This window comes from Stylophora pistillata, chromosome 3 (assembly GCF_964205215.1).
Source record: "Stylophora pistillata chromosome 3, jaStyPist1.2, whole genome shotgun sequence".
Taxonomy (NCBI): Eukaryota; Metazoa; Cnidaria; class Anthozoa; order Scleractinia; family Pocilloporidae; genus Stylophora; species Stylophora pistillata.
In genome coordinates this window covers 34,466,441-34,492,405 of record NC_142521.1, presented here as the reverse complement: position 1 = coordinate 34,492,405, position 25,965 = coordinate 34,466,441, and the positions used below count along the sequence as shown (strand labels likewise).

The 25,965-nt window shown below is 39.0% G+C and overlaps 1 protein-coding gene and 1 long non-coding RNA gene across 4 annotated transcripts; one reads left to right on the top strand and one right to left on the bottom strand.

Moving 5' to 3' along the window:
• Positions 1-5,548: 5,548 nt before the first annotated feature.
• On the bottom strand, positions 5,549-19,594 carry LOC148735777 (uncharacterized). Of its 3 annotated transcripts, none has more exons than XM_088752030.1 (10): positions 19,369-19,594; positions 18,859-19,161; positions 18,368-18,488; positions 17,534-17,698; positions 17,357-17,418; positions 11,508-11,554; positions 10,955-11,058; positions 10,440-10,460; positions 5,902-9,693; positions 5,549-5,782 (listed from the first exon to the last, which is right to left on the bottom strand). In XM_088752030.1, exons 2-9 carry the CDS (start codon positions 19,153-19,155, stop codon positions 9,593-9,595), a joined length of 918 nt encoding a protein of 305 aa, XP_088608156.1. In that variant the 5' UTR covers positions 19,156-19,161; positions 19,369-19,594; the 3' UTR covers positions 5,549-5,782; positions 5,902-9,592. The 3 variants fall into 3 exon arrangements, with proteins under 3 accessions (XP_088608156.1, XP_088608155.1, XP_088608157.1); XM_088752029.1 differs by having other exon boundaries at positions 10,401-10,460; positions 19,369-19,588; XM_088752031.1 differs by lacking the exon at positions 5,549-5,782 and having other exon boundaries at positions 9,615-9,693; positions 10,401-10,460; positions 10,617-11,058; positions 19,369-19,592.
• A 965-nt stretch (positions 19,595-20,559) lies between these two features.
• On the top strand, positions 20,560-25,915 carry LOC148735776 (uncharacterized). The gene is made up of 2 exons (XR_015999368.1): positions 20,560-22,846; positions 23,290-25,915. It is a non-coding gene; the product is annotated as an uncharacterized LOC148735776 (long non-coding RNA).
• Positions 25,916-25,965: the final 50 nt, after the last annotated feature.

Sequence of the window (25,965 nt, the reverse complement as noted above, 5' to 3'; positions counted from 1 at the left end):
CTCCCATCCTGTACCTATGTTTTCTTTTTTCGTTGGATTCCCGCTAGTCCAAAACAGAATCGTATTGCCCGCTTTCTAATTAAGACAATTCTGTACGGCATGTGGAAATTTCGAAATAAATCTACCATCCACAATGGGAATGACCCCCCTGAGGGTATAATTCGCTATGCCCTCAGCGAGACCAAAAACAGAATTGCGTGCGACTACTTCCGACTTTCGTTGTCTAACTTTAGAAACGCTTGGGAGTCCCCATCAATCTGTACAATTGATTGGGACTCCTATAGAATACTTTTGTAAATAGATTACCTTAAGCTTTAGTTAAGATTTGATTAAATGAACTTGGAATTATTTACTACTGCACAAGAAAAAAATAGACAAAAATGATGCGTAGCGATCTACACGATTAATGGAAAAAAAAAAAAAAAAGTAGTTCACTTACTTTCCCCGATGGCATCCTGAGTTGAATCTGTTTGACCCACTAGGTATCTTAAAGGAAAGAAAAAGCGAGACTATCTTACGGTATGGTCATGTTTACCTTATTTAACTTTTTCATCTTCATAAATAACCACTCGCCGATTCATGTTCTTACTCTCGACATGTTGCTCTTTCACCAAGGGAAAGGAGGAGAGATTTGTGGAGGGCGTTTTGGTTGATATTGTTTGCAATATTCCAAGTGATTTTATTCTTCTTATGAGAAATTTTTTGTTCAATTTAGAGGTTAATGTATTGGGTTTGAATGAATTTGAACCCCTTCCAGCCTCGGCACTTTTATTCATAATCTCATTTTGAATGAAATGACATGCTGAAGTTGACATCAAATTAAAAAAAATCTTTTTTCAGGTACGCATAATAGACAGAATTATCAATGAATAAACGAAGCAGTCTATAATTTGGAAAAAGATAAGTCCAAGAGTAAAATATCAAGGATTAATGTTCAGATGGATGAGTAATAGACATTTACCTGATAAAATACTGTATGCAGGAAAATGCCATCACTTCGTAACACATCAACCCTAAAGGTTCCTGAAAAGACACAGACATAGATGTGATGCGAAGAGGTGTTTCGTTGCCTTCTATTAAGTGATGAGAGTCTAAACCCTAACAATTCTGAAACAACCACTTGATAAATACGAGTAAAAGTAACTTTGAGTTGTTTTCGGTCACCACTGATAATTTGTGTCTGTCCACCGTTACGATTCTACTCTTAGTTCATTAAGTGACCCTTAGGCATCTATTGTTTACAAGCCTGTTACTCTTCACCTGCGTGCGCCCAGGTTTACTGAGGAGATGAGATCGACGAAAAAGTTGAGAAGAAAACTGGAAGCAGAAAATGGAGTACCACCAGGAGTGACGTCAGCAATCGTTTGTATATGGATCAGTGTTGATTAGCTAATGATTTGGTTCGTAATACCAAAGGAATTTATTTTTGCTCTCTTACTGAGAATAACTGTGGAAACCAGCGGGTTCTTTTTCAAGCCATCAACAACCTTCTGAACGCTAATATCATACATGCAATATCTGATGCTGGTTTAGCTGATCAGTTCAATTCATTTTTAAGAATAAGATTAGTCTTATTCGAGAAGGATTACCGAAGTTTATTGTTGATGGAACCTGTTCAGATATTCGATCTACACTGCGTCAATGTGTACTAACATCCTTTGAAAGACTTTGAACGCATAGCATAGTCACGGTGCTTAATGCAAGTCCTGCAAGGTTATGTTAGAAGCAAGTCCTGCAAGCTTATGTCCTGAAACAACGAAGCTGAAAACGGAAGTGTATTTTTTCTCAAATTTTTGACAAAAGGTTGAACCAGAGAAGAAATCTCACTTTTATTTTCTTTTAAAAAATTCGTCAGTGCCATACCTTGTCCATATAAACTGATGCTTCCTTCGGACCAAAATCCCCTGGGTGAGTATGTTTGTTTGCATCATTCAAATCACATGACTTGTCTTTTAACGGAAGTTTATACTCTTGCAGCGAGGTTCGCTCGAACAGATCAACACGCACTCGTTAATACTGGGAGTTTTTCGTGTCGAAGAAACGTGACCGGAAAGGTGATGACCATACTCTGAATATGTGGACCGACGCCACTGCTTCATAGCTTGGCTTGGCTGTACGTGCTATATGACGATGAACGTGACAAAATAACAAAGCAACATGGTTTTCTAATGAAATGACGAGGAAATAAATGCTTGATTGAAATGTAAGCAATGCTACAAGCTTAGACCGTGAAGAAAATTTTAAGGAATGCTCGCTGGCTGGCGCAGCCAAACTCAGCCAGCCACGACTGTTGGAAAGTTCTCAAAATAATATAGTTGCTCAAAGTGTACCTACCGTATGTGAGACACTTGAGATCTTCCACAGGAGCTTGCGAAATTCGAGTACAGACCGCGAGCAGGACTTAACAACGGCTTGTGTAATCCAGCTTTTGAGGTCCTTTGTAACAAGATAACAATACGAAGGCTACTTCTTTGAAAGAGAAGCTAAAATTAACAATGTTGCTCTTAACGTCTCAATAAACTAAATCCAACAACACAAAGAACAGTCTGTTTCTAAACAGTGGACGGCCCAACATACGTCATACTAAAGATGTCATTGCTAATTAACAATGTCATCAACCACGCGAAATTGCACAACTTTGTTTATTTTCAACTCTAGCCAGTAAACATGAAAACTAAACCCAAGACGATTGATAAAACAGAAATGAAACAGGGAAGATCGATATGAGTAATCAAATTGAGAATTTTCCGTAATTATTTGATGAAATTCACATTGAAAGAAAAAATAATTAACTAAAAGAGAGATATTCCAATTGGCAAACATTTAAAATAAATATGTTAAAGTGCACATGACTCGAAATTTCCCACCCCCCCCCCCCCCCCCCATTTTTATTTCTTATTATTAAAGTTCAGGTATTACTTCATCAAATTATGGTATTAGAACCTTCCTGGGAGCGCTTTAGTAGTTTTCCCGCCGGCTCAAAGTAGAGCATTTTCCCCAAAACTGTGCGACAATTCCCGCGCGGCCAAAATTCCTCTGTGACGTCATCAGTTGTGTAGATTGCGCCCGGGAACATGGCGGATAAGTGAACTCAAAGAGTGTCCGGGAAATCTTGTGTAGCTGTGGCCCCGGGTTAGTCAGCTGTATGAATTCAAGTCAAACCCCAGGCAAATAAATGCATCTTTTTCCTTCTAATAAAATTTTAAGAAGGAAATGGACGAAATTCGCCCATAAACATCGGCCAGGTTTTAAGTCATCGTAGACCTCAGTGTTGTGTTCTGTGCATTTCTCGCCAGACAGCAGTTTGTCGAAATACCAGCATTAGAAATCAGCCGAGCTTTCGAAGGCTTTTGAAGGCAGCATTACCAACGATCGATGTGGCAGTCAGGCAAGAGAATGGCCCAGAAGGGACAGATAGAGGACTGCGGAGGGTACGTTATATTCCAATAATTTATAATTAATGGCAATCGACATGTCTACTGATCATTTTTCGTTCATTTATTTGTTTAAGCAGGTTGATTAATTGGCAGCTGTAATAGCTGATGTGGACCTGCTGTCCTAACCCACCCATCCACCCCAGGGAGGACATCCATCACACAGTAACCTCGTGTGTGGGAAATTAACGTCTCCTGCCCCAGGCCTGGAGGAGACGGGACCTCCATTTATTCGTTCCTATCCGAGAAGACTAGAATATCTAACCATTTCTTGATGTTATAGAAAGGTAGCAAATTCTTCTCAATTATTTTAAGACCTTGAGTGTTGGTCCGGCCGGGGCTCGAACCCTCGACCTCCCGCACTACAGTCCAGCACTATATCCATTGAGCTAACCGGGAGGCGGTTAATGTTTACTTTGGTGAATTCGATCGATCTTGATATTACTGCTCTTATTTAATAATCGGTACACAAAGTTATCACGTTTCTCAGGTGGTCAGAGAGGTCTTAAACAACACATTTGTTCTCCCTCGCCGACTGTGAAACTTGTGTAGTGATTTTACTTGTTGGAAATATTTGCTCTCATTTTATTTGCTTGACATTCAGTTGGTATTGCGATGTGAGGGATAAAGCAATCTGCATTGCCAGCTATATTTGACTAATTATAGCCAAGATTAATTGGTGGCAGAGCTAGCAAAAAAACAAGAACGCATTATTTGTTGCAAAGTTACAAATCATGAGGATGGAAATGCAAACAGACACCTTTTTTGTTATTATTTTTTACTATTTACTTAATTAGTTGCTGAACAAGATTCCATGTAGTCTTCACAAAATAAAGTTGCTGAAAAAGAACCTCCAGCAAAGAAAATGACCTACACTCGCAGCAAATGCAAAAAACCAGGACATCGACGTAACCACTGGCACACGCTAATGGATGTCTAACATGGAAAGAGCATGAATAATTGTCATCATAGCAAATTTTTGAGCACTAGGCATATTGTTTGTTATTGTTTTGAAAAGTTCACATTTAAATGTTAGGGACCCAAAATTTGCAATTGCTAGCATTGAAAGTCTTCTGTGCATTTTTGGCCAGGGCTAGGGGCGGGGGGGGGGGGCACTTGACCCATGTTTAGGTATAAGGTGCCATTGGGTTGTTGAAACCCTGAAACACACATTGTTTCTTCCTGTCATCAGGACGTACTGAATTTCTGTCAACATGCAGTTGTGTTATAATGCTGATAGGGCAACTTAAAGGTACTGACAACAATATTGTTCTGAAAAATAAATTAATGCCTTCTAAATAAATACAGATAAACATCATACTCAGTGAGTCTTGCAGCGGTACCCTGTCAGACCCTAATTAGGACAGCCGCGCTTGAAATTATTTACCCCGTGCAGGGTGTAACTGCAGTAATCGTAACCTCACAACACCACGATGATAAAGACTTATTTATTCGGTACGAATGATGGTGACGTTATGTGGGTTGAAACTTAAAACAATAAATGAATACGAAATTACAACAATTGACTAATAAAAGTAACAAGAAAGAAATACACTGAACGAACTGAATGAACTTGAAATGACAATACTTACATTGTTACGATTTCTACGAAACTGCTAGACGAAACTGCTGGACGAATATAAACTGCCAAAAGGCGAAAATACGATGAACTGGAGTAAGTGCTGAAAGCGAACTACTGTATGACTAACGGAAGACTAAGCTCTGAACTTGAGAAAAACTAATTTATATATTCGAAAACGACTAGCTAACTTAAAGTGCAATTAGCGCCTATATTACGAAAGAAAATATATAACGAAGATAAGTGACATAGAAACAACAGAAGCTAACTGAGCAGCCAAAAAATACCAACGAACGATGAGAAGCAGCGACAACACAAAAGGACACCCTAATGATTGATTGAACGAGAAAAACAAAAAAAAACATTCCGCACTCTAAGACCCTACATAGGGTGGAGAGATTGAAAACCTTACCCTATCCAGTGGTGCATCATGATATAGCCCATATAGGAGAGTAAACTGTTCCCCTCCCCCATGAAGGATTTACTGCAGCCTAAATTACTGAGTGTACTAAGCTAAGCAAAAATAAGGAGATCATTGTGGAGCAACTCAATTTAAATTTATTTGTAAAATTCTATTGAAAATAATAGGAAAATAATGATTACATCTCAGTTCCTTTCTTCTGCTGATGTCTATCCAGTTGCGCTGTGGGACCCATATTTAGATCTGATATTGTGGTTGACACATGCTGGCAAAGGCCTATTATTCTCCCAGCCCAAGTAGCTGAAGATCCATCGAACCAGCCACCTGTAGGCCGTAGCTCTAAGAAATCTGCGATAAAGGTTTGAAGACATAATTTACTGTGAGAAAATCAACATGATTTGTATTGCATATAGACAAGAAAGATCCAGGACAGTCTTGAATACAGAGGCTGACAGAAAATTATTTACCAATTGTACATCTTGCTGTTATGTAAACAAATTGTATTCACTCGTTTTCTGAGATGCCATTTCTGCGGCGGCACGTTTTCCCATTTCTGTCCCGAAGTAACGGTGCCAATTGTCTCCGGTATGTGTGATGCACGATATCCGTTCAATACTTCCATCAAATGTAAGTTTTCCACGTGCAGAGTCCACCTCCATGCAGCACCTAAACTTGCGAGCTGATACCAGCATAGCATCACTGCACTGGATAAAGGAACACCTGATGAAAGATAAAACCATGGTGAGCTTATCTCGTTCTCAAGTAAAAAAAAATAAAAGCTAATTTTCCGAGTGCAGTTGAAAGGCCGGATGCAAGAGCATCCCTAAGGTTGGTTGTAATTTCACCATCATGTTTCGTTTTAGCTTTAGCGTATACAAACGGGGTACATTAGAACAAGGTAAGACACCCTTATCACGTACTGGTGGGTTCCGTTTTCTCAAATCTTCGCGATTAAGTGGCAGAAGATAAGCCATCTTCATCCTCGTCATTCCTCTTCTTGTCCGTTGCTGTCACTCTCATCGGAGTTCGCCAATGTTCGTCTTGGTAAGCGACTATCTCGCCCTTGATACCTGGACTGACTTCTTCAGAACTTGAGAACGATTCTACATCATCCTCAGGTGATGTACAAGAGAACCCTTGATCGCTGTGATCGGTTTCCGACATATTTAGCTCGTAAACGACAAGTAGAATAACTCAAAACAACGGCTTGGTCACTGGGAACAACATTTCCAACACAACCGATGACGTGACAGCTCTATGATTCGTTCCCAGGCTCTTGTCCCATATTTTGCAGAAAAAATGCCAACTTTAATCCCATTTTAAAATGTGTTCTTGAAACGTTGTGACTTACGTTTTTTCGCTGAAGTACTTCTCTTAACATATATTTTTTAATGTAAGGGTAAAATTTCGAGTCATGTGCACTTTAACAAAAACCGAAATAGCAACACGTTTTCGGTCAAATCGAATATTCTTGTCAAAGAGAACTGCCTTCCAGACAAGTAGAGCGAGTTTAAGGTCGTAGCGTGACAGTGGCTATGGCTGGCTATTGAAGCAACGAAGAGTTTTAAAAGTTTAATTCTAAGAAAAACAAGTTGGTAATTTAACCATATGCATTCCCATTTCAGGTGACTGATTGATAAATGATCCATTATCTTCAACGGAAAACAACAAGAAATAGACAGAAAATAGACAGATAGACAGACAAATAGACAAACGGAACCTGTAGTAATAATTAGCCTTGTGTCTTTCTTTCCGTGACAGTGCAATTTTTCTAACAGCGTGTAGGCTACTTTTCCGGTTTGCTTGCTTGTTTTTTTATTTTTATTCACTATTTTCAAGTCTCAGCTGCCTAGCGCTATTGGAGTCACTACGTATATGGAGATGATATGGAGTGCTTTATTGAACAATCTACAATTGTCACGTACTTTCCTCTCCTTAATTATTTATTTTGTTAATTCAAATTCTATCTTATGTCATGTTTCTCTCCGGGCTTGAAAAATTCTATATTTATCCCCACCATTGCACAAAGAAAGTGTAGAAAGGTTTTCGAATAGGGTTGAATGTGAAAGTCTCCGTGAAAAATTTAATGATAGAAGAAAAAATAGATTCAGGAATGGGTGCAGCTTGATAGAAAAAAAAAAAAAAAAAAAAAAGAAAACCTTAGCTGAAAGGTTTGTTTTGCAGCAATGCGATTCTATGACCTTAAAAAGGACAAAATAAAACATATTCAAAGGAACAGGCACGAATTATTGGAAAATAGGAAGCCCAAAAGATGTTTTCAACTAAGCACATCCGGCCAATGCGGTTTGAGTGTATTCCAAATCAATGAACCGTTTTTGTTATCGAAACTAGCGAGGAAGTGGCGTTGATTGTATTTGCAGAAACTTGCAGGGTTTCTGTCAGTGGGTGGATGGATTAGAAGATTGCAGGTATGTTAGGCTCATGTACCAGTTTTCCCTATGTTCAATTTATCGATAAAGAACTAAAGCGGATATAAGCAAGAAAGTGAAAACAAAAATTGCATTTCGACGTTGAGGTTTTTTCTTTTTAAAACCACTATTTTACACCTTTTATTTAAATACCACACTGGACTTTTTTCAGGAACAGATCCAATATTCATAATTTAGGTGTCTAACAGTATACTTTACAATGTCTTTAAACTTGCCATGCTTAAGACATTCTTTTTACAAAAGATCAGTGAGCCCAGACGACGATTTATAATTTGTCAATTAAAATAACGAAGCAGTTCATTGTTTATTCCTAACAACCTCAAGAGTAGCCATTATAACTTTCCTTGAGTTCGCTAATGCAACAAAATAATGCTTGGAAATACTCTTTTAAGTACTACTGAAAAGTCAAAACGTAAGACGACGTTGTATTCAACAATAAAATCATTTCTTTATTTGGCGAACAAAGCCGAATTTGTCAATTATGATCACACAATTAAGAGCTCTTAAAATTTCATTATTCTAAGCGGAAATTAGTAGCTTCCTTTTTAAACCCAAACGGATAGTGTGGACAGAGTTTTTGTTGTTTACATAATATCATTGAATTAAGAAATAATTATCAAGATGCTTCGAGATATATTGAGAGATAATCGTCATTTTTTTCCTTCTATATGATTCTTCAATGCCATACCTTGCGCATATCAACCGAACCTTTCCTCTGACCAAAATCCTTTGGGTGTGAATCAGTAATCAATCATAATACATGCGGCCTGCTGTTTTCGGCATGGTGCGCTCTTCTGCGCTTTAGCAAGCATGCGCAGCCTAACCCCATACTTACAAATTTTTAAAATAGTTACTCATCAAGCTGCAAAAAATTTGTGTTAAGACCGTGCGACAAACTGCAGAAGATGATACTCTTAGCATGTGCGGCCAACTGCATTGCCAGAAAAAAATATGGCCGATACGAAAGTAGAAGGGAAGGGTGAGGGTAATGTGCAAACATGTACTTTGAAAATTCCATTTGTTTGCGATAGGAATCTTAGGTGCAAACTCATGGTGTACACATACTCGGATGCGAGCTTCACTGCACCTTACCATGGGCAGGTGGTAGCCGTGCAAGAAAAGAACTTGTAGACTCTCGTTTTGAGCGGGGAAATCATACTGATTCGGTTGTAATTTGAAAGGTATCGATTCTAATTATGTTGCATCATTAGCAGTTAAAACCGTTTTTACTGATATTTTTTGTGTAATTTTTTTAACAGATAGTGTACCGATTAAAATCACCAATAGATTCAGGAGTCAACATTTAAATCCGAAAGTAATTATAACAAGTGTTGATTATTATAAATACATCTTTTCGGTTGATCCATAGACCCTTTAAGTTCATGCGTATGAAGCGGATCTTGACGAAAAAAACAATAAAAAGAGGTAACTGTTTAGTTATTTATTTACTTTACTTCTTACAAGCTTAAGGCTTCGTTGGACCACATCTTTTCTGGACATAAACTATTACTCTGCCAATTTTAACTTCAATCGACATTCCCGCAGAAGTTGTTTACTAGAATTGGAATTGAGTTTTTAAAATAATGATTTGAGGAAAGGGGTTTAGTCTTTCTGAGCTCCGAGTGAGGAATAATTGATTTCTAGTATGGTGGTGTTAATTACAGTGAGTTTCAATTTTATATTAAAGATTCTTTGTTCTGTGAACTGTTTACTTGACGTACAGCCTTCCTGTACGGTTTCTATATATCCCACGACTGTCATGGTCTGGCTCCTCAGGGCATGGGTGGCCATATAGTGCCCGTTCGTCGGCTGTTAGGGATGAAATGAATAACTATCAAGTAAGACCTTTGCTAAGCAACACAGCTGTCTCAAGTCTGACCTTTGATTCTTCAATGCCATACCTTGCGCATATCAACCGAACCTTGCGCATATCAACCTTCAAATGATATCAGTTAACCATTGAATACTTAAAAACAATAACTGAATGGAGCTCTCCCTACACAATCAGAATGAGTGATACATTAACATCTTCCAAAGGCAGGCAATGGCATTGCTTCATTTTACAGGGGTGCCGCAAAAAATTTACGGTCATCATGTCATACAAAAGAATGGAAATAGTGGAGAGGAGTTATTAGCAATTTACAAAGGCATTTTCCCATATTTAAGTTTTTAATTAAGTGCCCTGCGATTCCTTCCCTTCCCATCCTAGCCCTGTGCTATGTCGATCTTTTTAACGCTAAATTAAAACAAAACAAAACCAACAACAAAAACAAAAAAAGGCAAAAAATAAAACAAATTTATAAATGAAAAAAAAACTGATCAAAGAGACCAAAGCTAACTCAGCCAGTGTTAAAAAACCCGATCTGGTGTCTTCTTTCTCGATTTGATGTCTTGTTTCGTGTTTGTTTTTGTTTTTGTTTTTTTTTACAAAAAGAAGTCGAAGGAGCCAAGAAAGCACCCTTAAAAGAATATACATCATCACTTGCTTTCAATTAGTTTTGGAGATTAGTACTCACCGTACTTGGACGACAACCAGTTGGTATTATTGCACTCACCGTTATCATGTCCATCAAAAACTAAAAGGGAAAAAAAGATAAAATAGCAGGATGAGTGTAAGACTGGTTATCTATTAAAAATAAGCAGGCTCATAATTGCATTTTGATAAATTATGATTCATTTTCTGAGGTCAATAAGCCAAATTCAGCAATTTTCAAGTGAACGCTCAACTTCACCCTAAAATTGACGCAAAAGAAACTTGCACATCCTTCCAGCAATTCAGAATCAAACTTAAAAGCAGATGCTACTTCCTCAGGTGCTTGTCACGCTTTCTTGGCTTTTAGTTTGGCTGTTCTTAAAGCCTTAGAAGATGCCCTTTGTCCCTGCGGATACCTGCAAGACTAAAAAAATAGGATACCCCAAAAGGATTCTCCGCTCTGGGCTATCGTCTGTTCCACCGGGATGAAAGATGTGGTTTTATTCGGAAATTATTATGTAAATACAAGATCGGCAAACTTCCACAAGTCTAACCGGTTTTTTCTTTTTTAAATGTTTTTAATAAATCTTTACTCACCACTTGGACACCCGGGAGAAATGCGATATCCCACGGCAGTGCTTGTGCAGTTGTTAGTCTCCCAATAGTAGGGATGGGAATGTGATATGATAATTCGTGGACAACTGAAATCAAAGAAGAAAATATTTTTCACGTTCATCTAATCCTTCTGGGTCCTAGGCTGAGAAACAAATTCAGACTGTTGAGCCATGTTGTCCTGAGAAAGTCCCCAGAATCCAACATAGTTTGTGGTTTCAGATTTACTTGCTGCATGACTGAACGCTGACATTGATAGCATCACTTTATCGCAAGTTAAGATGGGCAACATGCACGTGGTGTCAAGATCTCTTATCAATGGACCTAATGAATCAAGCTTTGGCCATATCGGTTGACCAACTCTGTGTGCAGCGGGCGCCAAACTCATTCTGTTGAAGTCATCACGTTCTCTTATTTTAGTAAACAACTAAAAGCTTCGTTAAAGTGGCCTCCTCTCTACTCTAGGAATGTCCATTAGGGTTGCTGCTTGAAATACAGCAGCCAAGTTAAACAAGCACAAAATAACTAAGTAACTTGCTTTCCCTGGCGGCATGCTGAGTCGAATTTGTTTGGTCCACTGGGTATCTTAAAAAGAAAAAGAAAGAAAGACTATGTTATGGTACAAGCATGACGATTTTATAAATAATTTATTAAACAGTGGAGCTTTACAAGAACTTCAAGAAAAGAAAAGAAAAGGAAAGGGGAAAAAGAGAAAAGCCGAAGGAGAAAAGCCGTAGGAGCGCAATTGTAAAATTACAATGATTTTTGACTGAGTTTGATATGGTCAGTCAGCTGCTTACACGTCACTTGCCTTCGCGCCAATCTATCAAGTTGATGAATGAATGGCTTCAGCATTTTTAATTTAATGTTGTTTTCCAAATTTTTTTTCGATTTTGGCTGCTAACAACACTGACAAGTTCGTATCACTCACTTACAATTGCGTTCAGAATTTTCTGAATGCGGAAGAATACAAAAAAAGAAAAAAGCAAAAAAGCAAAAGAAAGTCCAAAAGTCACTCTGCCTTGGCAATGGTATTTCTCGCGGTTAAGAACGAAAAGGACAACTGGAAGATTTGCAACCGCCCGATTTGGACGTGTGCCTGAGCTAATTTCTTCCAACAGTACGGAAAAAGTCGATGACTGAAAATGTTGTGAGTTGAAAGCCAAGCCATTAGTTTGATTTCGCAACGACTCAACACATTTTTTTTTTTTTATCTTGAACCTCATCGCACAATGTAATACATGGATGCTTGTCGGTACGATATGTCTCTTTCCAGATTTACTTGCTATCTCATTCGTTTGTTACGCTCTGTCACAAGCTATCAAGTTCAACACTCAAAGAGAAATTCCATTTCTACGCGCACCCATGTATTATCCTTTAGCTGTTACCTTTATGTTTAAACATAAAGTATTCTATGAAGCCCCATTTGGGGGGCAAATGGAGGTCCACATAGTCACTGGATGCCGGTTATGGTTGAGCATCATGGCTGGGCCTAAGACATCCTCTGAGTGGCGCAGACCTCGAGTCCTACTCCAACCTCTTCGTGGTGCCCCCTGGATTTCCAACTAAAAGGAAAGGATGACTGCGGGTGCCTGGTGCAGTATAACCAGGCTTGCTCCGGGCAGGTGGGGCTCGTCAGCTATGGAAGGCTCAGTCGCCAAGGTCCTCATTGCTGGCGACTTTAATGCAAGACTTGGAAAGGACTCCGGAGCTTGGAAAGGAGTCCTCGGAAGACACGGCATTGGAAACTGTAACAACAACGGGCGCCTCTTGCTCGATCTCTGTACAACACAGTCTTCCAACAAAAAGACAGCCTAAAACCAACCTGGATGCACCCTCGTTCAAAACACTGGCATCTACTTGACTACGTGCTCGTGCACCGGAGAGACCTGAAAGACGTTCTACACACTAGAGTGATGCTCCGTGCTGAGTGCCACACTGACCACCGTTTGGTACGCTGCAAGCTCAAACTGTAGTTCAAACCCAAACCAAGGAAGATAGGTATCCCTGTGAAGAAACTTAACGTCAGCAGTCTGTGCCGTGAGGAGGTGAAAGCCAAGTTCCAGGCACACCTGCTGCTGAAACTTGACGAACTCCCCCAAGCTGTTGACCTCACCCCTGACAACCTATGGGAGAACCTGAAATCGACCATCCTGAAAAAATCTGAAGAAGTTCTTTGGCACTCAAAGAAGAAGAACCAGTACTGGTTTGATGAAAATGAAACGGAGATCCAGGACTTACTAGCAAATAAGAGGGCAGCTCATCAAGCCCACCTAGCACAACCGACCTGTCCTGAGGTGAGGGCTAACTTTCGATGTGCATGTAGTGCTCGACAGCGCAGACTCAGAGGGATAAAGAACGATTGGTGGGACCACCTGGCTATGTATGAAAACTAAGCTGTGTGCTGACGCGGGTGACTATAGAGGTCTTTACGAGGCGCTGATAACATCAGCATCCTCGCTCACCGGTCCGAACACTTCCAAACCCTCCTCAGTGCTAACCCCACTGTGCAGGCCTCTCCCATTGATCGTGTTCCTCAACTCTCACTCAAAGAGGAGCTCGATGAACAACCCACCCTTGATAAACTGAATGTAGTCATAAATCAACTCACGAGTCGCAAAGAAGCAGGAGCTGACGGCATTCCACCAGAGATCTGGAAGAATGGGGGTCCGGCGCTCCTTAACAAACTTCACGTTCTCCTCGTCTGTTGCTAGGAGCAGGGCAAGCTGCCACAAGATCTTCGTGATGCTACTATCATAATACTGTACAAGAACAAGGGTGTAAAGTCTGAGTGCTCCAATTACCTTGGCATCACACTACTCTCCGTCGCTGGCAAAATACTTGCCAGGATCCTGCTTTACAGGCTCGTACCAACCATCGCCGAAGAAAATATCGCCGAGATCTGGTGTGGCTTCAGAGCCAATAGAGGCACGATGGACATGGTGTTTGTCCTCCGCCAACTCCAGGAAAAGTGCCGTGAACAAAAAAAAGGACTCTATGTCACTTTTGTTGACTTTACAAAAGCCTTTGACAGTGCGAGTAGGTCTGGTCTATGGCTTATTCTCAAACGTCTTGACTGTCCCCCAGATTTCTACAGATTGTTATCCAGCTCCATGAGAACCAACGCGGCCAGGTCAGACTCAATGGTGACCTTTACGAACCCTTTCCTATCTCCAACGGCGTGAAGCAGGATTGTGTCCTGGCACCGACCCTCTTCAGCATATTCTTCAGCATGATGCTCAAGCAAGTTACTGTGGACTAATTTTTACCTAAAATTCACAAACCTAAAAACCCGGGTTGGCCCATTGTCTCGGCTTGCAGTTGCCCTTCCGAACTTATCTCCAGCTATCTAGACAAAATTATGGCTCCCATCGTCAAAAATTTACCATTGTATATGAAAGACAGCCTACAAGCTCTTCAAATTTTTCGCGCCTTTAATTTCCTTGGCCAAAACAAACTTCTCTTCACCATGGATATTGCGTCTCTTTACACTGTCATTCCTAATGGCGAAGGTCTTCTGGCCCTTAAACAATTATTTGATCAAGGTACTGTTGAGGAACCTAAATCTAAAACACTACTACGCTCAGCCGAACTAGTGCTCACACTCAATTGTTTTTCATTCGGGGACAACTTTTTCAAACAAACCAATGGTGTAGCCATGGGTACCAAAATGGGACCTAGCTATACCAATCTTTTTTTAGGTTTTGTCGAACACCAATTTTTCAGCCAATACAACGGCTTTATACCTGAACTCTACGGTCGTTACAGCGACGACTGTATCGGCGCCACCTCCTTTACCAGAGAGGAGCTGACTCAATTCATAACCGCAGTCAATTCTTTTCACCCGGCTCTGAAATACACCTGGGAAATTCCTGACAATGCCTTATCCTTTTTAGACATCAAAGTTTCAATTGAAGGCAACGGTTTATGCACTAGTGTGTATTACAAACCTACAGACTCTCATAATTACTTGATGTATTCGTCTTCGCATCCATCTCACGTTAAGAATTCCATTCCTTTTTCTCAGTTTCAAAGTCTTTGTCCTTTATGTAGTGATGACTCTGATTTCCACCACAAATCAGAGTCAATGTGCCAGTCTTTCGATAAACGTGGTTACCCTGATTCTGTCGTTCAAGCGGGTTACCACCACGCCCAACTTATTGATCGACATTCAGCACTACAAACGTCACAAGAGGAAGATTCCGACCGCATTCCATTCACTCTCACGTTTCACCCTGACAACCACTCAGTTAAATCCATCATTCTTAAAAACTCTAAGTTACTTCCAAACGATCCAGAGACAAGCACTGCCTTTTCGCAGCCTCCGCTCATTTCATTCAAACGCGATAAAAACATAGGAGATTTTTTGGTCAGAAGTTCTTTTCAGACTAATGACCAACCAGGCACTTTTAAATGAGCTCGTGCACGATGAAAAACGTGTCCTTTCATTCACAACACTGATAAAATATCGGGACCTAAACGCTCCATTAAGATCACTGATCACTTCACGTGCACCTCCGCCAATTTAATCTATTGTATAACTTGCACTTATTCCAAAAAGATTTACATCGGCGAAACATGCAGAATACTAGGTGACCGAGGCCGAGAACACCTTCGCGACGTGGAGAGGAATGACAAGGACACATCGAAACCAGTCGCTAGACATTTTAATTTACCTAACCATTCTAAGCAACACATGGCAATCTGCGGTCTTTCCTTAGACTTAGGTAGCACGGAAAGCCAGAAAACTCTTGAACAAAAGCTCATCTTTCAAACCGGCTGTCTAAATCCCACAGGTATCAACGAACGCTTTTCATTCCACTAATTTATTCGAGTATTTCTCGTTGCCATGTTCTCACCAATCACGTAGCTCTTTTTCTGCCTTTCAAAGCACACAAAACCCAAAATTCCTCTATTCGCTCCGACGAAGGGCTAACGCTCGAAACGTCAGGTTTTATAATCGTAGCAGTGGCCAATTTACCTTTTCAACTTTGTTGATGTATTCAATTTGTTTGGTTAACCCCACCGACGCAGCCCCAAACAGTTTCTTTAGAAACTATCAGCCTTTATTCATTACTGTGGACTTGGATGTTGACGAAGGGGTGTACATCAGGTACCGTCTGGATAGTAGTCTATTCAATCTACGGCGACTCCGTGCTCACACAAAGACTCAGGTGAGGCTCATACGAGATCTTCTCTTAGCGGACGACGCTGCCCTTGGTACTCACACTGATCGAGCTATTCAGCCCATTACATCATTGTTTACGGATGGCTCGCAGCTGTTTGGCCTTAAGGTCAGCCTAAAATGACAGAGGTCCTTCACCAGCCTGCCCCTCAGGTAGAATACCGCCCTCCCCGCATCAGCATAGGCGACACAGAACTGAAATCAATCCAGCAGTTTACCTACTTGGGCTGCACCATCTCATCTGACGCTAAGATGGACAAGGAAATAGACAACAGACTGGCAAAGGCATATAGTTCTTTCGCCAGACTATGCAAACGAGTCTGGAACAACAAGAGCCTGAAAAGCAAAAACAAAGATCCGCGTCTACAGGGCTGTCGTTCTCATCACCCTTCTCTACGGCTCTGAGACATGGGTAACTTACCGTAGCCACATCTGCCTACTCGAGCGCCTCCATCAGCGTTGCCCGCGCACCATCCTCAACATCCACTGGTGTGACTTCAACACCAATGTCGAAGTCCTGGAGCAGGCCGAGATTCTCAGTATTGAAGCTATGATCCTGAAGCACCAGCTCCGATGGGCTGGTCATGTTTCCCGAATGGAAGACCACCGCCTAGCTAAGATTGTCATATATGGTGAACTCTCAACCGGACATCGTGAGAGAGGGGCTCCAAAGAAGAGGTTCAAGGACAGCCTAAAGAAGTCACTCAGCACCTGCAACATCGATCACAAAGAGTGGCCTGACCTGGCTACAGACCGTGGTACCTGGTGCCACACAATCAGCCAAGCCACTGCTCAATTTGAGAAGGATAGACGTGAGGTACTTAAAGACAAGCGTCAGAGGAGGAAAGCCCGCGCCGCCTCCACCTTCACTCCTGACACCACCTTTCTCTGTAGATACTTCCCGTGGATCTGCCTTTCCCGCATCGGTATGCTCAGCCACGAACGTGCCTGCAGCCGATGTCAACGTGGACAACCTTTTTAATCTTTCCTCGCGAAGTGGAGCCAACATTCTATGAAGCTATAATCACGCCCTTATGACATGTTTGCATTACAATGAAATAGATTTTTGTGATGCGCATGACCAGAGGATTGATAAAAAAATACTGATCATTCTATCGTTCTATAGATTAGTAAATGAAAAGTGAATTAAAAAGAATAGATGGTTGAATAAAAAAGTAAATGAATAGGTATTAGTCATTTACCTGATAAAATACTGTATGCGAGAGGGTGCGATCACTTTTTAGCACATCGACCCTAAAGGTCCCTAGGAAGACATAAAATTACATGTACATTTGACTGACATGCAAAAAAGAATATATTTTCTACCTATTAATATTACTCTCATTTTTCTTATTGTAATGCATTTTTCTCAAATTTACCTTCTGTCCTAGCTAACTCATGTATGTCACTGTCGCTCAGTTTTCTACCTTGATCCTGGTCAGTAAAGGGAACACACAGCGAGTCGTTGATGCAGTTATTGGATACGCTTTGAAGATGATCGTTGTTTTTTGAGCTGATACCCGCAACTAAGGTCCATCCACCGCCTGGCGAATGACAAAATAAAGTATGTTGTTGCTCGTGTAGTCAAATGTCCTTTATAATGTAATTGATGTCTTCAAATTAGCCTTTTCGTTGTCTTTGTTCGGTAAGTATAAACCTCAGCTAAGAAAACTGTAGCAAGTATACAGAAAGGACGCATCCTCGGTGATAAATTCTCCAAGAAAATTAACAAGAACTTTCACTACTTTAAGCTTAAGAAGTTTGAAGGTAGCCTCGCTGAAAACATTTCTTGTACTAAGAGAAGAGAAAAAAGTTCAATTGAAATACATATACATATGCGAGACAACTAAAGCTTAAATATCGGATACGGGAGATTGAAAAGGAACCGAGGCTGGCCGTTCGTTATGAAAGAGATGGTTCAACCTCACTGCATTACCCTTTATTACAACCAAAAGAACACTGCTGATGAGAAAAAGCAGCAAAATAGCGTATACCTATTCTTTCTCATCAGAGGCAGAATTTGATATTTTTCTAAACAATTTACTCACTGGGTTGGATTTCTAATGGGAACTCAAAAGTTTTCCTTTGTCTCACGCTCATGAAAAAACGAACAAGATCTTTCTCTATTTCTTTACCGAGCTCAAAACTTCACCATCTTTCTTATTCTTTTTGAAATTGACTTATTGCTTTCGATTTTATCCTTTTGTACCTACCATGTTTTTCCATATCACAGTAGACGTCTTCCTTTCTACTCCCAATATCTATCCAGTAGTAGCCGCTTTCCGCATCAGGCCACTTATTGAGAATTTCCGAGCAAGACTTGAATTCATCAACCTGTAGATCATATGTTATAGATAGTTACTGGCCAGAATGCTTGAGCTTCTCATTTTTCATTTGTTTTATGCATGTCCTTTTCTGTTTACTTTATTTCATTATTACAAATTTAGAAACTCTATGGGCCACGTCGTATTTTAACTAGCAACCATCCAAACACTACGGTTAGTCGATAACACAAATGATTCTTATAAATAAACTACGATATTGTCGGCTATTTAGGAGACTATATATTTACTAGTTGGTCGTCATCACGAAGCAAAGAGGCCTAAACGAAAGCGAATTTTTCTCCAAAGTTTGGAGAAAAGGCTGAGCTAGAGGGACAAATCACACTTTCATTTTCTTTTTATAGAATTCGTCAAGGTCATACCTTATTCATATAAACTGATCCTTCCTTCGGACCAAAATCGCTTGGGTGAGCATGTTTGTTTGCATCATTCAAATCACATGACTTATCTTTTATACGGAAGTTCAAACTCTTGCAGCGAGACTCGCTCGAACAGATCATCACACACTCACTAATAGTGGAAGTTTTTTGAGTTGAAACAACGTGACCGGAAAGATGGTGACCATACTCTGAATATGTGGAGCGACGGCACTGCTCACTGGCTTGGCTTAGCTGTACGTGCCATATGACGATGAACAGGACAGAATAACACAGCAGCATGGTTTTCTAATGAAATAATGAAGTAACAAATATTTGATTGAAATAAACTCAATGCTAAAGGCTTAGATTGGGATTTATCATTTTATTGCCAAAACGCGGGTAATAAGACAATGAAGATTTTAAGGAATACTCGCTGGCTGGTGCAGCCAAAGTCAGCGCACCATTACCGTTGGAAACTTTTCACAATAATATAGATCCTCAGAGTGTACCTACCGTATGTGAAGCACTTTTCAGATCCTTCACAGGAGCTTGCGAAATTCGAGTAGAGACGCCGAATAGGACTAAACAGCGTTTTGTGTAATCCGGCTAAAGAGGTCCTATATAGCAAGATAAAAAATACTGAAGTTACTGCTTCGATAGAGAAGCTAAAACTAAAGATATTGCTAGTGGAATCTCAATAAACTAGATCCAACAAGACAGGGGGTGGGCGGCCCAACATCTGTCATAGAAAAGATGCCATTAAAAATTAACCACTTTATTAACCACGCGATATCGCTCAACTTTAAATTAACGATTTTTCTCTTAACGTCTCGATAAACTAAATCCAAGAAAACAAAGAACGTCTGCATCTAAATAGTGGAGTGCACAACGTCTGTCTTACAGAGGATGAGATTAAAAATTAACAATGTCACAATTCTCTGAATTTGTGTTTTCAACCCTAATCAGTAAACATGAATTCTAAAACCAAGAAGAAACAAAAGAAAAATTAAACATGAAAGATATATATGAGTAATCCAATTCAGAAGCTTCCGTAATTATTTGATGAAATTCATATTTCAAAAAGATAACTGACTGAAAAAAGAGATTTACCAATTGGTAAACATTTAAAATAAATACAAATTAATCGAATGAAGCCTTATACTGCTGTAAAAAGTAAAATGTTTCATAAATCTGAGCTTTCGCCGATCAACGGCATCATCGGGGATAAGATAATATTCCGGGAGCGCTAGATATCTTTTACACCCTTTGTTTAGACGGTCCATTATTACAGCTTTTATTATGTTCCATTCACGGTTTATTTCTACAGCTTTCACACATAGTCACGTCTTTCACACACTTCACCACATACCGTCTTTTTACACACATATATATAATATAGCGCTCCCGGAATATTTTCTTATCGCTGATGATGCCGTTGATCGGCGAAAGCTCGGATTTATCAAACATTTTACTTTTTACAGCAGTGTAAGGCTCCATTCGATTAATTTGTATATATTTCAACAATGCAATGATAAGTAGAGTGAGTTTAAGGTCGCAGCGGAACAGTGGCATGGCTTGCTATTGAAGCAACGAAGAGTTTGAAAAGTTTAAGTCTAAGAAAAACAAGTTGATAGTTTAACCATTCCAAATTAAGGTGACTAAGACATCAGAAAATAGACAGAAGATAGACATATCGACAGAAAATGGTGAAACAGAACCAAAATTTTCTAAAAGTGTATCGGTTACTGTTTCGCTGTGCTTGCTTGTTTTTATTTTAATGTAATATTTCTAAGGAAATCTAAGCTGGCTAGCGCTATTGGAGTCACTCCGTATATCGTGATGATATGGAGTGCTTTATTGAACAATGTATAGTTTTCGCGAGTATTCTTCTCATCCTTAATTATTTATCTAGTTAATTAAATTTTATCTTAGCTTATGTTACTCTCCCAGATTAAAAAACATCTTTATCCTAAGGTTTTCAGATGGAGTTTAACGCGAAAGTTTCTATTCAATGCTATCATATCATCTTACAATAGACAAAATTAAATATATTCAAAGGAATAGGAACGAATTTTTGGAAAACAAGAAGCCCAAAAAATGTTTTCAACTAAACACACAGGGCTTTTTGAATTTTTTCCCAAAACAATGAACTTCTTTTGTTATTGAAACTAGCGAGGAAGTGGCGTTGATTAAATTTGAAGAAACTTGCAGGTGATTTGATGGTGCTGATACTCTGTTGGTGGGGTGATGTATTAGTAGATTGTAAGTATATTGGGCTCACGGACCACTTTTTGATATGTTGAATCTATCAATAAAGATTTGAAGCCGGTTTCAGCAAGGAAGTAAAACAGGTTTGCACTCTGACGCTGATTTTTTTTTTAATTTTTTTAAACTAGCATTTTACAACTTTTTTATTTTAATATTACATCGGAATTTTGTTTGAAATTGATCCAGTATTTATCAGCCAGGTGTAAACATGTTTCTTTAAAGTTGACATGCTTAAAACACTCCTTGAATCTTTGTACAAAAGATGAGTGAGCTCAGACTAGGGTTTATAATATGTCAAATAAAACAGCGAAGCAGTTAATTTTTTATTCCCAGAGAATAGCTACTCCTCAAGAGTAGCCATTGTAACTTTTTTTAGTTTGCTAATGCAACTACACAATGTTTGGGAATACTCTTTAAAGTAATAAATAATTAAAAGCTTAAGTCAAACTCGTATTCAACAATAAAACCATCCCTTTGCTTGGCTAACGAAGCCGAATCTGTACATCATAATCACACTGTCAAGAGCTCTTAGAATGTCATTATTTTACGTGAAAATTGAATATTACCTCAAGTAGCTTAAGCTCCCAGGATTTGCCTCCGTAACATTTATTATTATTATCAGTATGCAAATATATTTATGATACCCAAAGGGAAAATTCAAACTATCAATTAAAAGAATTTGTTTTGGAATGAATGGTTATGTCCTTAACTTGAAATCTCGGATCATTCACGGTTTCCGGGAAACGAGCCCAAAAGCCCCTGATCAAAAACGACCACGATTCCTCGTTTTGCCAAGCTTCGACATACGAGCCTCGTTTTTCCAATCGAGCCTCGATTTTTCAATCGTGCCTCGATTTTGCAATCGAGCCTCGATTTTGCAATCGTGCCTCGATTTTCCAATCGAGCCTCGATTTTCCAATCGAGCCTCGATTTTCCAATCGAGCCTCGATTTTCCAAACGAGCCTCGATTTTCCAATCGTGCCTCGATTTGGGAGGGAGCCTGGGGCGAGCGAGAGCGGTCATGTTCTGGAAAAATTGTCGAGTTTAATTTGTGAACTCGGGAAGTTTTCGAGGAAAGAAATAAAGAAAAAAGGGTGAAAGAAAGAAGGAGAGTAAGAAAGAGAAAAAGAATGAAACACCATATTCTGGTCGAACTGCAAATTTCCTAAAATTCCAGAGATTATGTGGTTCGCGCCATACGAAAAAGACAAGAAAGGAAAAAACAAGAAAATACCAAGATCAATGAGAGTTCTTATCAGTTAAAGAAAAAATTATAGTCTGCCTTTCGTAGACATTCCATCTTTTTTTAAAAAAAAAAAAAGCGAAAAGAATGTGAACGAGAAGTAGCCCGGCATCGAAACTGGATTTTTGGGTGGTCACTAACACTTCGCCTTTTTTTTTTCTTTTTTCCACAGTTTAGGTATATTTGAGTGATTCAGCTTTCTTTCAGTTTTCGTTCATCTTTCTTTCCTTCGTTTATCATTAACACAGTACGTTTCATTTTATAGTTTAACAACTAAAAGAAGTCGTGAAGCTCTATTTCATGCTATCATTATTATTATTTCTTTCGTGGCACAGATTAAAAACAACGTTGGGGTTTAGCTTTAATAGCATTTGTTAGTATAACGTAATGTGTTTGCAGATATTTGTTTCTTTTCTCCTAAATCTTTAGGTTATAGCAGCATCCTTTTCCGGTGAAATGCAAGGCAAATCAAAAGGCAATGTGAGTGCAATTAAAAATGAGGATAGAATTATTACAATAAATTTTAAACACAAGGCTGACAGTTTCAATGACTTCTTCTCTAAAGTTGGTGAGAGGCTTGCAAATGATATTCTAACAGATACCAGTGGTAATGAACATCAGCACATTTACCAAATTACACCTACTATTGAGCCAGTACAACTTAATGTCCACAAGATTAAAAGGGTTATCGATAAAAGAGTTAAGCCTGGAAAAGAATGTGGCCCTTACAACATTACCTCAAGGGTACTCAAACTTGAAGGAGATGCTGTGGCAGTTGGCCTGTCTTATGTAATGGAAGTAAGTTTAAAATCCCCAATTTACCCTCCTCGATGGAAGCTGAGTAAAGGGAAAGCTGTACCCAAAAAGTTACATAGCTCTAAAAGAGGTGACTTTAGGCCTATTTCTCTATTGTTTATTCCTAGCAAAGTGTACGAGGGCATAACAGGAGATTCCATTGACTGCCATTTTAACAAGTCCAACAAAAGCCAGTGGATTTTTAAAACTGGCAGGTCAACAGAACTCTTAATGCTGCACCTGACTGAAGTTTGGAGACACGAACTGGATAAAAACAAAACTGTGGGGGTACTGTTTATAGACTTTAAAAAGGCATTTGATTACATTTGTCATAACACGATGGCCCTCAAACTCGAAGCCTTTAGATTATCAAGGAACCAAAACAATCTGATTGAAAATTACTTATCTGAGAGAAAACAGTTTGTTGAGGTTAAGGGGCAAAGATCTAATGAAGTGACCGTCAAGTTTGGCGTACCCCAGGGACAGTACTTGGCCCCAGGCTTTTTAGTATTTACGTCGATGATCTGCCTGAAGTGCCTAGTTGTGGAAAGATGGAAATGTTTACTGATGACACAACTCTATATTGTATAGGCAATTCCATTGATGATGTCAGCCTTAAGATCCAAACTTATTTAACTGATATAGCAAAGTGGTGTAGCAGGAACGTTTAACAATTCATCCCGATAAAACTGAGGTTATGCTTCTTACCCGTGATGCTTTCATTGGTCCAACTGGTTGGTCATGCCATTAACTTTGTCAACAAGTCATACTATCTTGGGTTTATGATTTACAAGAAGTTAAGCTTGGACCCCACATCAAAGATCTATCATTATCTATGGTCAAGAAGGTAAAGCAACTGTGCAGGTTCAAAAGCCCTCTCTCTCATATCTTGGAGTCCGTATATTTTAAGGGAATTTTACCAAGCATCACTTATGGAATTTTTTGTATGGGGTAAGCAAAGTTAGGTGTTTTAGAGAAAATTCACCTGAGGGCTGCCAAGGTTATCTTCAAACAACACGGAGGTACTAATTCCCAATCAGTGATACCGTCTTCTTAGAAATCCATAAGTTATTTCTATAAGATGAGGCTCCTTTCTCTGACACACAAAGCTTTTTATGGGATCAATCCTTAGCAGGTTGTAACAATTATTAGGAAAAGTCCAATATACGAAATATGAGGGACAATTTAAAACTAACTCTGGAGCTACCAAACTCTAATGTTGGAAGACTTTCTTTTAGAGATAGGTCTGCAATAGCGTGGAATTCTTTGCCTCGTTCAGTTAAGAACGTAGAGGATAATAAGAGATTTAAGAACAAACTCCGTTCTCTTTCAACAATTATTGAAAAGATATCTTTTAATCAAACTGCTCTAGTTGGCAACAAGGATTTGGTAAATTGTAAATATTTTTAGGAATTTTATCTTACTACCTCTATTGAAATTTATGCTAGGATTATAAACCAGTTTGAATCACTAGTCACATTTTAATTTATGCTAGGATTTTTCTACTTTTTTTTGTAATTACTTTACTTAAATAGAAGCTAGATTTGTCGCAGGTCCACATCAGCTTAATGCTGCCAGTAACCAACCTGCGTTACCAAATAAGTTATCTATGTATGTATGTAGGTATGTATCAACTATTGTGTTTTCACACTTGTGTTCTCGTCTCTTGAGTATTAAGGCTCTAGAAGAATCCTTTTTCAATTTATTGATCTTGCAGCATGCCGCTAAATTGCCTTTTGTAAGATTTGTTTCGGAAAACAGTATTTTATACACAAAGTTTTTGTCACTATCACCTATTGTTTTTTCTCACTTGAGTTCCTTTTCCTTGAGTCTTTAGGCTCTAGTAGAATCCTTCAGTTTCAATGTATTGATCTTGCAGCGTGCCGCTAAAGTGCCTTTTGTATGATTAATTTTTGTTGGAAAATAGTATTTTGAATGCACAAAGCCTTTGTTACTATGACCCATTGTGTTTTCTCACTTAAGTTCTTTTTCCTTGAGTCTTTAGGCTCTGGCAGAATCCTTTTTCAATTTATTGATTTTGCCACTAAAGAAGACAGTAATTTTAAATAAACAAATCTTTGAAATAGGTCGATCTGCAAACTTCCTTAGGTTATAGCAGCATCCTTTTCCGAGTTATTGATTTTGCAGCGTGTCGCTAAATTCCTTTTGTAAGATTTGTTTTTGAAAACAGTAGTTTTTAAAACAAAAAGCCTTTGTTACTATCAACTCGTGTGTTTTCACACTTCTGTTCTTTTCCCTTGAGTATTTAGGCTGTAGCAAAATCCTTTTCAATTTATTGATCTTGCAGCGTGCCGCTTAAGTGCCTTTTGTAAGATAAATTTGTGTTGGAAAACAGTATTTTTTAATACACAAAGCCTTTGTTACTATCACCTAGTGTGCTTTCTCACTTGAGTTCTTTTTCCTTGAGTCTTAATTAAGGCTCTTTCAGACTCCTTTTTCAATTTATTGATTTTGCCTCTAAAGGGCCTTTAGTAGCTTTTATTTTGGAAGACAGTATTTTTCAATAAACGAATCTTTGTTTTAGCATCATTTCTTTTTTTGGGGCTTGAGTCCTAAGGCTCTTCCAGAACCCTTTATCAATTCGCACTTTGGCGGCATCCTTTCAATTCTGTTTGCCGCTAAAGTGCCTTTTGTAATATTTATCTTTTCATTGTTAATTAATTAAAAGCTTTGTTGTTATTACTTTGTGTGTTTGGAGACCTATGTTAATAAAGACATGTCTGTTTCAATTCATTGTTTTAGCATCTTGTCACTACAGTGCCATTTTAGTCTCCCATTTCCCT